Raw genomic sequence first — 15338 nt, 5'->3', positions numbered from 1 at the left:
ACCCAGGATTTACTGGAGAAAGGGTAAGTGAAAAATAAAGTAATGTCACTTAAAAAGCTTTTTAATCTTCCAAATACAGTACATCTGCATTGTTATTGTCAAAAAACAGGATGCTAAACCAAGGAAATAATTTATTTCTCTAAAAAACCCTAGTTCCTGATGTGATCAAGGATCTATTTAAATTTCCCTTGAAAAAGGTTTCTTCAAAGTGCTTTAGAGACAGATTTTATTTGCCTTTTTAGCTCTTTCTCCCCCTTGGTTGAGTTTCATCTGTTCTTTTGTATGTTTGCTTTTAGAGGCAATTTGTCTCATCCAGCCTGACAGTTTTTATGTGCAGTGTGTTGTAAATCCTAGGCGAAAGAAGAAAGTTAACAACCAAGGGGAAACAAGCAGTTCATTTTTCCTTGTTCTGAACTAAAAACTGAAGCCTTGGTTTTAAGGAAAATTATTATTGCTTGTCACTGTCTGATGTTCTTTGCAAGCATAGATGAGCCTAGATCCTTTGTTTGATTCTTTGCTTTGTTTGTTGTTTTTTTCATAGGTAGACATTTGTGCTGAAGAGTTGGGAAACAATGTGAAACCTGCTGCAGCCTTGTTGGGGGACATAAAAGCAGTGACTGAGCAGGTAACATGCTCTTTTATGTAAATGCCACCTTCTGCTGATTGGAGGTAGAAGCTGGATTGAAGAATTTGATTGAAAACCATTTTGGCTGATGAATTGTCAATTATCTGGCCAAATATGCACCAATATATTGGAAAATGTAACAGTATGTCTCTAAAGCAAACAATCTTTGTAATACCGTTTAAGAGAGGAAACCTCTCTGGAATTATTCGTAAGCATATTGCTATATTCTTAGCTTTTAGATCGATTTAACAGAACGCTTTGGAAATATCCTTCGGATACAGACTGGTGGAAAGATCTTTGGGCCAAAATGCAGAGCAATGAGGCAACATCTAAGGTACCATTAATGATATGTATCAGGAAGGAGTTTGACTTAAAATTTGAGATGCCACAAGACTATTTTTTTTAATAAATTTATTATTGCATGGCATATTTAAGTATTATCCAGGGCTATAAGTATGAATATACCCATGGCTGTGGGGAGAGGAGATGTAAACTGAGGTCAGAGGGAAATGAAATGAAGACTGAGGTCATTCACACACATGCTTCTGTGAAAAAGTATTTGCCCCTTTCAGAATTTCTGGATCTTTTGTATGTCTTTGCCCAAACTTCATGTGCATCTTACTAATATATAGGAGTCTGATTGAACAAATAACACCTTGCTTCTTTTATTTCTTAAACACAGCAATCCAGCATGCAGTGTGCCAAGATGAAAAAGTTATCACACGCACCCAGTTTAGTCAATTCAGTTAAAAGGATAACTAGGGCCAGGTGTGCAAGTACTTCATTAAACAATTGGGCTGATATGGGCCAGCCCTGCCCTGTATAAAGTTTACAAACTTTGTCTTCATCATGGCAAGTTTTCACCCCACAGATTCTAGAAGCATGCTATGCTCCACTCAAATAACTTTATGAAAACTTCCATTAAAAAGTCAGATACTTTTTATTGCTCCACTGTCAGTAACATAGTCTTGAAATGGAGAATAGTAAATCTTCCCAAGAATAGCCATCTTGCCAAAATCATTCCAAGGGTGAGGCCTAAAATCATCCATGAATCCCAGAACAATATCCTGGGATCTGTTGGCCTGCCTTACCTTCACTAAAATCAGTGTTCATGACTTCTTGAAGACATTTGCCATGGAGAATGGACCAGAATTCCCACACAAAATATGAGAACGTGATAACTAATTACAGGAATTGTTTGTCTGCAGTTATTGCAGTTGACGTTGGTGGAACCAGTTACTGAATCTAATGGGTTGATTACTTCTTCACATTGACTTATTACACACTGGATGACTTTTATGGACAAAATAAAGCCAGCGTTAACTGGTTTTATGTATTCATTCGGATTCCCTTGATGGTCAGAGATTCAAGTGGGAAAGACATATAAATATTCATAAAATACAAAAGGGGACGAATATTCTTTCAAAGAACTCTTGCTTGATTGTGTGCATGTGTGTATAATTGGTGATTCCAGACTAGTTTTTTTTAAAAAATACCACAAGATTCTTAAGGGCTTTTTGTTGTTGCTGCTGTAACAAGCTATTACTATTAACACTAAGGAAAAAGTCATACTGTTCCCCAGCTTTTCTTTTTCACTTGAATAGTTGTCTCAAGCTGACGTATCACTATTTGACTTTCAGTTCTGTTTGTGCAGTCTTTATATTTTCAGGAGCAGCTGAGCCAGCTAATTTTTAACAAGCCCCATTATTTACTGTCTTGTTCAATTAAGGCACTATCACTACAAAAGCAATTGCCAATGAATTACTACACAGTATTCCACCATGTGAGGGAACTCTTGCCAAAGGACTGTATTCTGATCAGTGAGGGAGCAAATACTATGGATATTGGGCGCACCATGCTTCCAAACTATCTCCCCCGCCACAGGTAAATATATTGGTTTTCTTCTGAATAAATATTATAGCATTTTGTACTCAATTTGCCTGGAAAGCCAAATCAATTTATATTTACATTCCTGCTATCAGCGCAGGTGATGAACACATTATTTCAGTTTGTATTTTTAGCCTCCTCCATACCTTACCATCCAGATAAAGTGCTTAGATAAATATCTAAGTATATATATAAAAGGAAAATACTGTGTATGAAAAGGTTCATTTCATCAGACTTTTAATTCGACAGAGAACTTCTAGAACATAGGAAGAACTGTTTCCACCAGTTTTCCTTTCCAAAAACTATAACTTTCAAAAGTTTTCTCTGAAAGATTGGGGGATCTTCTAGAACAACCTGAAAGGTGAACCAGCTTTGTGTGCTCATCTTAAGAATTTGTCTCCAGAATCAATAAAAAATTGACTTCAAGTCAAGTTTGTTCATGGCTCTTAGAATCCTTTGAATTGAAACTTCAGCAAGTTCTGTTGAAACTTGCAGTGTATTTGGTGAAGTGTATTTTATTTGGGTGCCAAAGAACTAACAATAACGAAGTCAGTTTTAATTTGACAATTTAATATTGGTTCAGTTGATCTGGATCCATCTATTGCAGAGATATTCACCAATATTGTTTATATGTGAAATGAAGCAACACCAATCTTGTTTATAATGAATCTGGTGATTCCAGCAAAACATACTCACTAGAACAGGTATATCAGTTTGTTGGAAATGAGGCAAGTTCTATATTTAATCCCAAAATTTAAAGCACACAGTCTTTTCATTAGATGAAGACTATATTGTGGCCATTATTTTTCTTTGCTAATCAATCAGTACAGATAGTCCTTGGGTTATGATGGTAATTGGGACTGGAATTTCTGTTCTAAACAATGTGGTTGTAAAGTGCAATGTCACGTGACCACATTGCTTATCAACGGCAGTCCCGGTTGCTGTTGTAACCCCAGGGCTGCGCAGGTCATTAAGTGGGAAAGGGGGGCATCCGAGGCAAGAAGCGCAGGCTGTAGGCCAGTGCTATGGCACATGAATGCCACAGAGGGTGCATGGGTGCTGTGGGCAGGTGCTAGGGAGTGCGGGGGGCCCAGCAGAGGCTGTGGGGGGCTGGTGGTACGGAGTATGAGATCCCTAGAATCTCATACTCCATAGTGGGGCTCATTGGGATAAAAAGTCATGGAAGTGATTTGCAACCTTCCCTGCTGGCTTCCCCATTGACTTGGCTTGTAGGAAACTGGCAGGGAAGGTCGCAAATGGCAATCACATGACCTCAGCTAGCTACAACATTGTAATCATGAGCTGGGCACCCAAGTGACTGTGGAGACACTGTGGTGGCTGCAACTTTGTGGACTGTCATAAGTCCTCGTTCAGCGCGGCCATAATTTTGAACAGTCACTGAACAAATGGTTGTAGCTCAAGAACTACCAGTAATAAGTATGCATGCATGCATTTGGGCAGTGAAGGTTTTAAAGCAGAAGTGAGGGACCTGTCTGATTTGATGCTTTTGTCTTCCTGATTTCAAAGGCCTTCTGTAAGCAAGTGGTTCAATCTGGGAAGGGAGGAATGAGAGACAAAAAGACGATGTCAGAATGAGAGAGACAAAATATGGTTTCAGAAGATGAAAAAGGGCACCAGAGGGAGATTGGAATTGATAGCCATGTCCACTAGCTCAGTTCAATTAACCAGCATGTGCTTTTATAATTCAACTTGAAAGCAAGCAGATTTAAAAAGTTGTGTTGTAATTAACAGACTATAGAAGAGCTTTGTTCTTGTCACAAGCCCAACGTTTATTGATTGCTTCTATAAATCAGTCTTGGTCATCAATATATGCTGTCAGCTGGTATATCTAAAGATATTTCATACCTTCTTAGAAAGTCAGGATAGTGGATGTGAATTAAGAACCCTCCAACAGAAAACATGCTATGATGAAAAAGATAGTAACATCTTCCTTTCTTATAGGCTTGACGCTGGTACCTTTGGGACAATGGGAGTCGGGCTTGGTTTTGCAATTGCAGCTGCTACAGTAGCTAAAACCCATAATCCTGAGCAGCGAGTGGTCTGTATAGAAGGAGATAGTGCCTTTGGTTTCTCTGGTATGGAAGTGGAGACTATTTGCAGGTAAAACCTTTGTAGAGCCCAATTTTCTTTAAAAACAAAACAAAACAAAAACCCTTTGCTGTACAAAGTGAGAGTTTCTGCCATATTAAAATATTAGAAAAATTTCCTCCAAATGGGAATTTCAGATGTTTTCCTTCCTATTAATCACTCTAGGCATAACTTGCCCATCATAATAATCATAATCAACAACAATGGAATATACACCGGCTTGGACTCAGAGACTTGGAAGGATATACTGAAGCTTGGAGAACCTTCTACATAGTAGGTACTTTGGTGTTGACCTTGATTAGTCAGTTAATTTTTAACTTCTTGCTCTTACAGATTTGAAGTTGTACTTAAAGCACTAAATGCTGTATATAATAGAATGTCATAATAGTTTCAATTTCATCAGATTCTAATGAGATAAATGAGATAATGGGCGGGTCCCTTGTTATAAGTACTTCTCATACTAACTGAGATTACCAGTGCTACAAACATACAGCAGTAATACACCCCAAACTTGCTCTGTTGCAGTGGTCCTTCTAGATCAGTGTTTCAAATTTGGCTGGCTGGGGAATTCTGGGAGTTGAAGTCACACATCTTAAAGTTGCCAAGCGTGAGAAACACTGATCTAGAATGCTTTAGAAATTCCACATTCCCTTTCTGTACTGGCCATACTAGCTGGAGCTGATGGCAGTTGAACTTCCAGAACATCTTGAGTATCCCAAATTACTTTATCTCTGCTCAAAGGAAAGATAGTCATAGATTTTGCTTTTTGTTTTTAATTGGGAGAGGGGGGTTCCTCTCCTATTGGGAAATTGAAAGGAAAACAGAATGATGCTATTAATAGGAAAGGAGAATCCGGGAATGGGGTATACTTTGCATTCCTAGCATTTCCAGTTGTTGTGTTCATCAGCACTGCAGTGGTGAAACATTACCCTGCATCTAACTGTTTTTGCCAGCTATCCCCATCTAGGGGCTTGAGAATTCCCAAATAGCTATTGGGAATTCAGAAATGTGTAGTTCAGTACAGTACTTCTGGAGGACACCAAGTCAGAGAACGTTGGTGCAGACTATGCTGTCATAAATAAGGAGAAAGTTTACTTAAAGTGGAAGGAGGAGAAGGTGTTAGTACTTATACAAATAAAATCTAAGCATGGAAAAGATGCACATCAAATAAGTGCCACAGTTAATGTTTCCATTGAGGGAGATTTTTCCATGCTGACAGCTTTAATCACTGAAAAATTCCAGTGAGACTTAAAAAAAAAAGTATTAGAGAGCTTTGTTGAAGTCATCCAGAATGCTCTGAAACTGAATAGAAGAGATCAAAAGGCTGAATTTCTCCACCACTGGGATTTCTTCTTCAATAAAACCCTGTTTGACCTTGCTCATAGTAATTAATTGGGCCCTGACTGATTTCCCTGAGGCATTGGGAAAATGAAGCTCTACTTGTTTAGCAAATTAGCAGTGACCTTTTATGATAATTGGTTGCCTGTTTAGGAGTCTTAACCCACTACCCTAAGCCAAATCTTTTTGCTTAATTTAGTGCACCTCCAGTAGCTCTGTTGCCAGATGCTCACTATGAGCAGATTATGTCTGCCTTTGGTGGAAAAGGGTACTTTGTACGAACACCAGAAGAATTACAGGCTGCTCTGAAGATAAGCCTAGCAGAAAAGCTTGTGCCTTCTCTCCTTAATGTCATGATCAACCCACTGTCAGACAGGAAGAAGCAAGTAAGTATTTGGGAATTCGTTGTTACTCTTGCTGTTAACATTACTTCTATTATTTGCCCTGTCCTGACGTGTAGTCAAGGATACCTCCTCTACTAAACATTTTCTAGGTGATGGATGTCTAGAAAGTTTTTCGGTATATCCTTCTAAACTACAGTCTGCTGTACCTTGTGTCTCTATCACATTTCTTGTAGTTTCTTATCCTGAAATGTTGAGTATTGCTGCTCTTTTGTATTCTCAGGATTTTCACTGGCTGACCCGTTCTAACATGTAACATAAGATGAAAGGACTGGAATCATGAGCAAAATGCCTATGTAAACTCAACAGATGTCCAGGTTCCACGGTATAATTGCTAGCTGTTTCTGCAAATTGAGTGATCCTGTTGATTGTCATGTGTGAGAAAGGATCACTAATTACATACAGACCTGTACTTTACTGTTTTGGGGAGAGAAATGGCACCTGGCTGGCAACATTCTCTCTTTTTCCACTGCTGCGAACAACCCATGGAAGCATTTACTTTAATGCCTGCCCCAAACCTTAAAGCAAGAGAGGTACATCACATACTGATTCACTTTTGCTTTTTCTGTATTTTTACAGCAAGGGAATGCAACAGAGCCCTCTCTGTGTCTTTCACTAGTGCAACCTTCCCCATGCTATGTACCATCTAGATGTATGACATAACTCCTGTTGAAATCAGTAGGTCTTAAACCTACTCAGCAAAAGCATGGAGTATGCATTTTGCATACTGATTGTAATTATGGCATTTCCCCACAGTTTATAATTTTATAAACACTGAATAAATATTTTTCCCAAATTAAATCATCTTGTTCTCTCTGTTACTTGTTTTCTAGCATTCTAACATTTTTATCTATGTTTACTGTTTTAATTGTTTTTAATTGGTTTTGTAGTATGTTTTAATAGTAAGTTTAATTGTACACCGCCTAGAGTCACTTTGTGTGAGATGGGCAGCCATATAAATTCGACAAATAAATAAATACATTTTAAGTCAATTTGCTATGAATCTTCTTTCAGGCATCATACAGAAGTTAGCAGAAATCTGAAGCCAAATATAAAAGTATGTGATTCATTTACAGTTTAGTACTAAATAGTATGTGTATTTTAATTTGGAAAGATGTTGGATATGTTTTAATTTCAAATACAATTTAATTTATAACTTCCTCATTTTGTACAATCAGTATTGTATAAAATTCTTTTTGGAATAAATCTTCAAAGCCAAGATAAAATCACCAGAGGGCGCCATTTGTTCAAGATTCTTTTTAATGTAAAGATGTACTAGTCTATTTGCTGTTTTTAAAGGAAATGTTTAGTTATTTGTCTGGGCAAGGAGAAAATGGCTTATAATTGATAGCGCTAATGAGTGCTCTGTATTTTGATTATTAACACTTGTTCTAAAAGTCATAATTCTTTTTAAAATATTTGATACTTCATTGTTTGGATGAAATAGTTGTTTGACTATCTGCAGTCTTGTTGAGAGTATTGTGGAATATTTATTTGTTTGTTTGTTTGTTTATTAGTTAATGAAAGAGATTTATATCACAGTGACTCTGGGCGGATTTCAAAAATAAAACCCTAAATATAAACCCTACTACACCCCCACCCCCATGACAGCAATAATACATTCAAACAAACCACTTGATGGGCTCTGCATCAACCTGTCAATTATGAGTTACATGCTACAATAAATAGGCTTCAGCATTTCATAGAACAATTTATAAGTAGAAAGAAGGAAAGGTGGACAATTTCAGGAGATGATAAAGCATACTATTTTTTAAAATCGTGGAACCTGACATTTAAAAAAATAATTTCATTAATGCTTTTTTAGTGAGATTAACTACGTAGTGTGATTTATGAAGAATTTAGATTGTGCTTAATCCGTGAGTAATGTTAAAACCCCTGGAGTTCTATCCTCGGTGCTGAGGAATTAAATTAGAAATTAGGGATAGTTTATCAGCAGGTCTGGTACCATTTCTCATAGACTGAACAAACTAAAGTTTCTTATAACCCTTCATATATTAACCAGCTCACCAAAGCAGGAATGTCCATATCACATTGAACTGTTGTTTTTGGCTTTACCAACTGTCCCTGTCTTTTGGTAATTACCTCGTTCATCTGTTTCATTTTTCACTCCTTCCCTTCTCTATTCACCTCAAAGACAGCTCTTTGTTGATTATTTTTCTTATTTATTTGTTCATTTATATAGTGAAGTGGTTTTAGATTAAAAGAAAAGCCTGAAAAAGGATGCTGCTATGTTAATTAACCAGAAGCATGGGCTTTGGCGCTGGCTTGAAGAAGATTGCCTCATGGAATGTAGTGATGTGCATGATTCAGGCACCTGTTACACCCTTGGCAGTGATCAGCACCTTTTATTCTGCTACGCTTTCCCTATTATGAGAACGTTTGTTTTATTGTTCCCATTTTTTCTCAGGGAGAGAAAGGAAATCCCAAAAGTCTGTTCACTTGTTCTTTTTAAAGAAGAAGCTCTTGTATATTTCCCAGACTATGGAAACCTTTCTCTCCAGCACTAAGATTGGTTCCCATTTTCAGCTCTTTAAAAAAAAAAAAGGAGTTAAGACACTTCTAAATTGCTTTTAGTATTGTTTTACCATTCTGAGAGTGGAGCAAAGTGTGTGCACTGTTGCTCCTCGGTGACCTTTGTAGAAAGGCATAGTATATTAATTTACAATAGTACCAGCTGGTTTTCTGCTACCTCTGGGCAACAGGGGATGTACGGTATCAGAGATGATACATGTAGCTCCCCTATCCTTGCTCTCTCCCTCTTGTGATCTGATGGACTGAGATTTTTTGTCTGTCCTGACTCAATTACATAACTCCAAGTATGATTATCTGCGAGGGAGAAAAAACTTCCATTCACTTTTCCATACCATTCATAAATTATAAACTTTTGTCATGTCAGGAATGAACGGGGTGATGAATAAATGTGGATTGAATACAAAACTGAGTGGCTAGTATGGAAGACATACTGTATATTGATCTGATCTTTCGATTGCAGAACAAATACAGTATATGAAAGAAGAGTAAATGGATTTGAAAGGAAGAGAAATGGGTCAAGAAAATTGTTACTGGATGAGGTTGATGAAAAATTAGATACTTTTTCTTTATACAATGTAAAGGTTGGAAGGGAACTTGAAGATCATCTAGTCCCTTCCCCTGCACAGTGCAGGAAGCCACTACTACAGCATTCCTGATGGCCTTTGTTAAAACACCTTCAGTGAAGGAGAAATGATCTTACTAATCATCAAAAAAAGAGAGATGAGAATTTTAAAGAACAAAGGGTACTGTACGAAGCAGTGTATGGACATAGCACCAAGGAGAGAAGGGAAGGGAGAGGTATAGTGAATTGTGTTAGCGTACGCTGGAGTTAGATTTCCTTTTCATTTCTCCTATCTTGTGCTTCCCATTTCTTTTGCTCACTATTTATCTTGCTGTTTCTGTGCTTTGCATAACATTGCTTTTCTTGAAAGGAAATAGTATGTTGGTATGTAAATGTGCCTTTCTATCCAACAGGATAATCAAGATGGCTAGTAGAAGTAAAATAATCAACATAATTAAGGCATATACAGATAAAAAGGATACACGAAAAAGTGTGTGATGAAAACTTAGAAGTTCTAATTGAAGAGTCAAATCTTAATTCCATTTGAGGGTACACAGGAAGAGGAGATCAAATGCAGCTCCTAAATAATGTGTTACTTAGCTTGGCAGGGATACTGTAAAAGGTCTTCTCCTGTATGCTCTACAGTATAAGCAGACTATTGAAAAAGGGGAGGCATTTTTAAGGGGCTTCTCCTGCAGAGCTTGGTATTGTTGGAAATGTTAACAAATCAGCATGCCTCAATTAGCATGTAAATGAGTTTGTCCCATGATGCAAGTCTCCTTGCTATTGAGGAAGCTGTTTGTTGCCACTCCCACTCACCTCTTCCTCCTCCTTCACCATTTGAGAAGAAGCGTGTTTTGCTTCTCTCTCCATCTTGGTCCCAAAGCCATGTGCTTGTCCCTTTCTTCCATGAAGCTCTTAGCAGCTATAGGGCTGAGAGTTCACTAAGTATAGGGAAAGAACAGAAGAAACAAGGAACATCATTTTTCCACCGAAGATGGATGTAACTGAACCAAGAATAAAGTCAGTAAGACTCTTTTTACTTATCCTAAACCTACTTTGTCTAAGCATGTAATTCTTTGTGCTTGGAAGGGCTAAATGTGTAAGATCAATAACCTATGTTTCGCTAATGTGCTCGTTAAAGCTATTTGAGATAATATTCTTTTTCTGTGCACAGCTTCTCTGCTGTGTTAAGCTCTGCTCCATTCAGTGGTCCTAGCTGTTCAGTAATGGCTTCAGGTATCTGCACAAGTTTAGTGTAAGAAATGTTCCCTCAGACTGTCAAGCTGTAAGCCAGAAGAGGACAACCACAAGGCAGTACGTGGTGCTTGAAAATCTTGGGTATAGTCCACAGAGGAGAGGAAAACTATTAAATGCATGATTAGAGAGTAATAATTAACTACTTTTAATTGTGATTGAATAGAATTATATCAAGTCTAGGGTCTTGGTCCGATCCACTATTTTTTTAGCATTGGACCCCCAGCAAGCCACTCCAAAACCATCTTTCAGCCCCCAAAGTCAATGACAATACCCTGAATTGGATAGAGAAAGAGTTTAGTAACTAGTGCAAGTCTTTCAACTTCTACACCTTGTTTAGTGATCAGGCTGCCTCATTTTGCACCACTAGAAGCTTCTGGACTCTATTCAGGGTTAATTATAGTAGTCTAGTTATAATACAACCAAGGCATAGATAAATGTAGTTAGATCTAATCAGCTCAATTAACGTATTTAGGCATAATTGTACAAACAACCTTGGAGCCAACACCACCTGCTGGAGATTGAGAGACGTGTGTGGATCAATGAATGGATTACTCTTTCAGTGTCTAGAACAAATTGAGTACCACTCATTTTCTAACCAACAGCACCCTTTTTAATTGGCATTAATTTGAGACTGTTATTCTTCCAGAAGTCAGACATTAACAAAGGATGGAATGAAGACAAACAGAGCGAATCCCTGATTGTTCAGAGCAGACTTATTATAAAAAAATAGAACCAATATGTATACCCAAATATATTGTAGAACTGTCCCAATTTCCTCAAAGCCTTCCAAAACTTACACTCTTATCATTTAGGCTAGTAGAAAAAGTTACAGTCTATTCATTTATATCTTTCCTTTTTTCCAACAGCTCAGAAAATTTCTGTATGGTTTTCACCATGTTCTCCCCCATGGGATTGTCACAACTGTGTAATAACTGGCCCAAACTCATCAATTAAATTTTATGTCTGAGAAGATCTGACATAAGTTCTAGTGCAAAACTTAATATCCAGGCCACATTGGGTATTAACCTATCCACAATATGTAGCTTTAATTTTGCAAGCATTTAATCCCTACCAAATTGTTACGTGGAAGCAGAGAAAGATGTCTATGAGTAAATTTTAAAGAGTTAAAGACTATATATGCCATTGCAGTTATTACATTGACATTAATTTTCAGTTGACACTAATAGTATATAAATTTTATAAACAGAATAAAAAATAGAATTACACATTTTATTTTCGAGGCCAGTGCCTAGACTACTAACTCACTTTGTCTCCATTTCAGATCTAAGTAACTTAAATAGCCTCATCTTAAATAGCCTCAGTATTTTCAGCCTACTTTGAAAAATTGTTTGATGAGGTTACTAATAAATGGAAGTTGTGTGCTTTCAGAGGGAACTAAAATTGCTGCCCACACATTTATTTGCTGCATTATCTCCCCTTCTTAACCACAGATGAAACAGCTGTCAAGTTAAAACTGAGAGGGCAGGAAATAATCCTTTATTGAATTGCTGCCAGCTCTTAAACAGAAATCACATTCATAAATTAAGCTTAAATGCATTTATGAAAGTGATTGGTGACATTTCTGCCCCATAAATATTTAATTAAGTGATGAAACCACACAATCACAAAATTTTGTGAGATTTTCATGATCACATGAGATTTCAATTTTATTTTAGTGGGAACCTCTCTCAGGTGTTCAGCAGATGGTATTTTGTTGAACTCTAATGCATGGCATTTCATGGTTTCTGAGTGGTCCCCAAAACACAATGATGTTTAAGGATTCAGATAACTTTTATTGGAGATCTGGGAACCCTTTTAAAAAACAGTACTAAGGTATAACATGGAAGGAACAACATATATGGTCTCAAAGTCACACATGACCCTTGATTTTATTTACTCTTTGGTCTGATTTTATTTAAAAATCTCTTGTAAGAAGTTGTACATTTAGAGTTATCTGTCCCATTCCTTATGGAAAGATTCAGCATTACCCACCATGGAGAAATGGTGAAATTGACAGAACTTGCTGAGATGGACAAATTGACTTCTTTGATTAGAGAAAGGTCATTACTGATACTTATCAAGGACTGGAAACCCCTTATGGACTTTTTGTATGAGAAGGAAAATGATTTTATGATTTACAGTTTTGGTGATTGGAAAGAGTAGGTTATAGAAAGAAGGGAATTACGACGAAATTGGAGAGAGTGGTTTGATTAGAAGTGTATGTATAACTGCCCAGAGGGATATTGGAAGCTATTTCTTTATTAATTCTTTTTCATGGTGTCTTTTTATTTTCTTCTTTTTCACACTTACCTTGCTATTTTTTTTCTTTGTATTTCTTACTATCTATGTAAAATCTATTTTAAAAAATTACTTTAAAAAATTATCTGTCCCATCCCTTGAAGAAAAAGTCAGAATAAGAAAGAGAAAGAGAGAAAAGGAAGTGTCAGAAGGAGTAACCAAAAAGGGTGGTGCCTTTCAGCTCTGCCTACAATTGGTATGGATTCTCTCTCTGATCCTCTACAGCAGAATTCACTGTTGACCAAGAGGTGGCTTGGATGATTCTTCTCTCATGATTGAGTGAGGGAGAGCAAGTCTTCAACATCCTTTGACTGCACTGTCCCAGCCTCTGATGTTCTCTGAAGAGAAGATCTGAATACCAGCTAAATATTCAGATCACCAGATTGTGCTAAGTTATGAGATCCTTGGAAATCAATAGTGCAAAATGTGTCTGCAGAGACTGGATTTAAGTTTTATAGCTTCTGTTTGAATTGAAAGACACAGAGAAAATGCCGTATCAGCTACTAGAAATAAAGTGCTCTGTCTTACCCATATTTCAGGGAGAGAGAGTCTAGACTCCAGCATATCTACATCATTGCAACTTGGCCAAAAAATTAATCCCTTAGAGCAGTACTTTCCAAACTGTTCTATTTAGAGGCCCTGACATTCCTTGGAAGTTTACTAGGTCTTCCCCATAACTGCAGACTGGTTTCCCTGAAAAACAGTCTGCCCTTCAATAATATGCAGTTGTTTTCCTACCAGAGACTTGCAGAAATGGGTTTGGATGAAGGCCAGGGCAGATTCTCATTCACAATTCATGTAGAACATGACGTGTATCTATAACATATGAAATTGTTCTTACAAAATGGAAAGTTTCAAAACTACAAGCTGGAAACCCTTGTTGAATGGTTATTTCTGTGTCATTACAATAACTATAATTGAGACCTAATGATATACACTAGAAAAGTGATCTCTAACCTCTTTGGGCTAGTAGATCATTTGGAATTTTGAAAACATGGTCTCAGCATTCTTGTACATTGACAAAATGACTGGGAGACAAAACCGGTTACAAAGCACCAATTTACCAAAATGCTTATTAGCCCCTCCAGGCCCCCACCCTTACATTGGTATTGATACTGATATTGAATAGCACTCTAGTATTGTTTGTTAAACCACATAAAGTTTTGAAATGAATTATAGACATGGAGACACTGAAAAAACATGAGATTACTATCTCCATGTCCCAGATGTTGGAATTGTTAATGGAGCTAACTTCATTCATGAATGGATTTGGCTCCGTGATCATCTAGTTATCAATCAGATACATGCCTTTCCCACTCAGCTTCATACCACACCCTCCCTCTCTTCATTAGTGCTCTGGCTATGTTTTAATAGCTGGTATTTGGGTTTTTAATAGCTGGTATTTGTGATGGGGGCATCTGATCCAATACTTGAGTTAAATATAGCCCTGTCTAGTGTAAGGAGAAGATTTAATGGGAAATGGTTAGCATTCTTTCTTTCTAAAGAACAGAGAGGGAGAGACAGAGAGAGACATGCACACATAAACATCTCCAACCAGTGAGAAGCTGAAAGGAGGAACGGCAGGCAGGCAGGCAGAGAAGACCGTGGTCAAGAAATCATACAGCTTACAGCCAGAATGGTCATCCTCAGCTGGATTGCTCTGGGATTTTATCTTCAGCTCCTCTTCTGCCTGGCTCTGTCTCAAACCTCTTTTGTCGACAGCGTCTTCTCCATTTCAGCAGGTAAATGACAACCTTGCTTTGCCTCTTGGTGAGTTGCATGTCTTTGGTGGTTTTTTTTCTTTTAACACATTTTATGTTTCTAATCCCTTCTAATCACAAAGGTTTTGAGGAACTTGATTGCAAATGCAAAGGAAGCTGCAACTCCCCCCTGCCCCCCAGTATATACTTTTTAATATTTTATCTTATTCCTGGATTTAAGAGTGAGCATCTCCCATTTAATAGTAAACTAATCCTTATTCCCGGGAAATGTACGGTCTCCTGTAATATAGCTCTGGTGCTTTATTTTGGCAGCTGATGTTCACTTGAAGATCTGTTATTTTGCTTGGACATCAGGGAGGAGAGATTAATCATATTGTATATCCATTTTTGTTAATATATCCCTGACTTTTTCCTGCACTGTTGGACCTAACCTGATATGAGCAGGGTAAACATCTTCTGAAAAATTATACTGACAGTATCAAAAACTCAGACAACTTTCATAGCCAGTTGCTGTAAAAAAGCACTGAATGGAAAAACCCGAATTGCCTGACTGAAGGGAGTCTTATTTACTACTCTAATCCTGT

General features: G+C 37.4%; 2 protein-coding genes across 4 annotated transcripts in view; both read left to right on the top strand.

Annotated features, from left to right (window-relative positions):
- HACL1 (2-hydroxyacyl-CoA lyase 1) overlaps nucleotides 1–7161 on the top strand; it is a 34477-nt gene extending 27316 nt beyond the window's left edge. For 2 of the 3 annotated variants that reach the window (XM_063303842.1, XM_063303843.1), the window contains exons 11-17: nucleotides 542–625; nucleotides 858–959; nucleotides 2355–2509; nucleotides 4475–4633; nucleotides 4787–4894; nucleotides 6159–6345; nucleotides 6584–7161. In XM_063303842.1, coding sequence (XP_063159912.1) covers nucleotides 542–625; nucleotides 858–959; nucleotides 2355–2509; nucleotides 4475–4633; nucleotides 4787–4894; nucleotides 6159–6345; nucleotides 6584–6616 — 828 coding nt within the window. In that variant the 3' untranslated portion in view covers nucleotides 6617–7161. Of the gene's footprint in view, nucleotides 1–541; nucleotides 626–857; nucleotides 960–2354; nucleotides 2510–4474; nucleotides 4634–4786; nucleotides 4899–6158; nucleotides 6346–6583 lie in introns of those variants that run through there. The other variant, XM_063303844.1, reaches the window with a different exon arrangement.
- A 7441-nt stretch (nucleotides 7162–14602) lies between these two features.
- The window catches only part of COLQ (collagen like tail subunit of asymmetric acetylcholinesterase), a 57884-nt gene continuing 57148 nt past the window's right edge, over nucleotides 14603–15338 (top strand). The window contains exon 1 of the mRNA XM_063303837.1: nucleotides 14603–14775. Coding sequence (XP_063159907.1) covers nucleotides 14670–14775 — 106 coding nt within the window. The 5' untranslated portion in view covers nucleotides 14603–14669. The remainder of the gene's footprint in view (nucleotides 14776–15338) is intronic.

The sequence above is a fragment of the Candoia aspera genome, chromosome 4, assembly GCF_035149785.1.
Source record: "Candoia aspera isolate rCanAsp1 chromosome 4, rCanAsp1.hap2, whole genome shotgun sequence".
NCBI classification, from domain to species: Eukaryota; Metazoa; Chordata; class Lepidosauria; order Squamata; family Boidae; genus Candoia; species Candoia aspera.
Note: the sequence above shows the minus strand (reverse complement) of the source record. Positions and strands in the feature narration are given on the sequence as shown.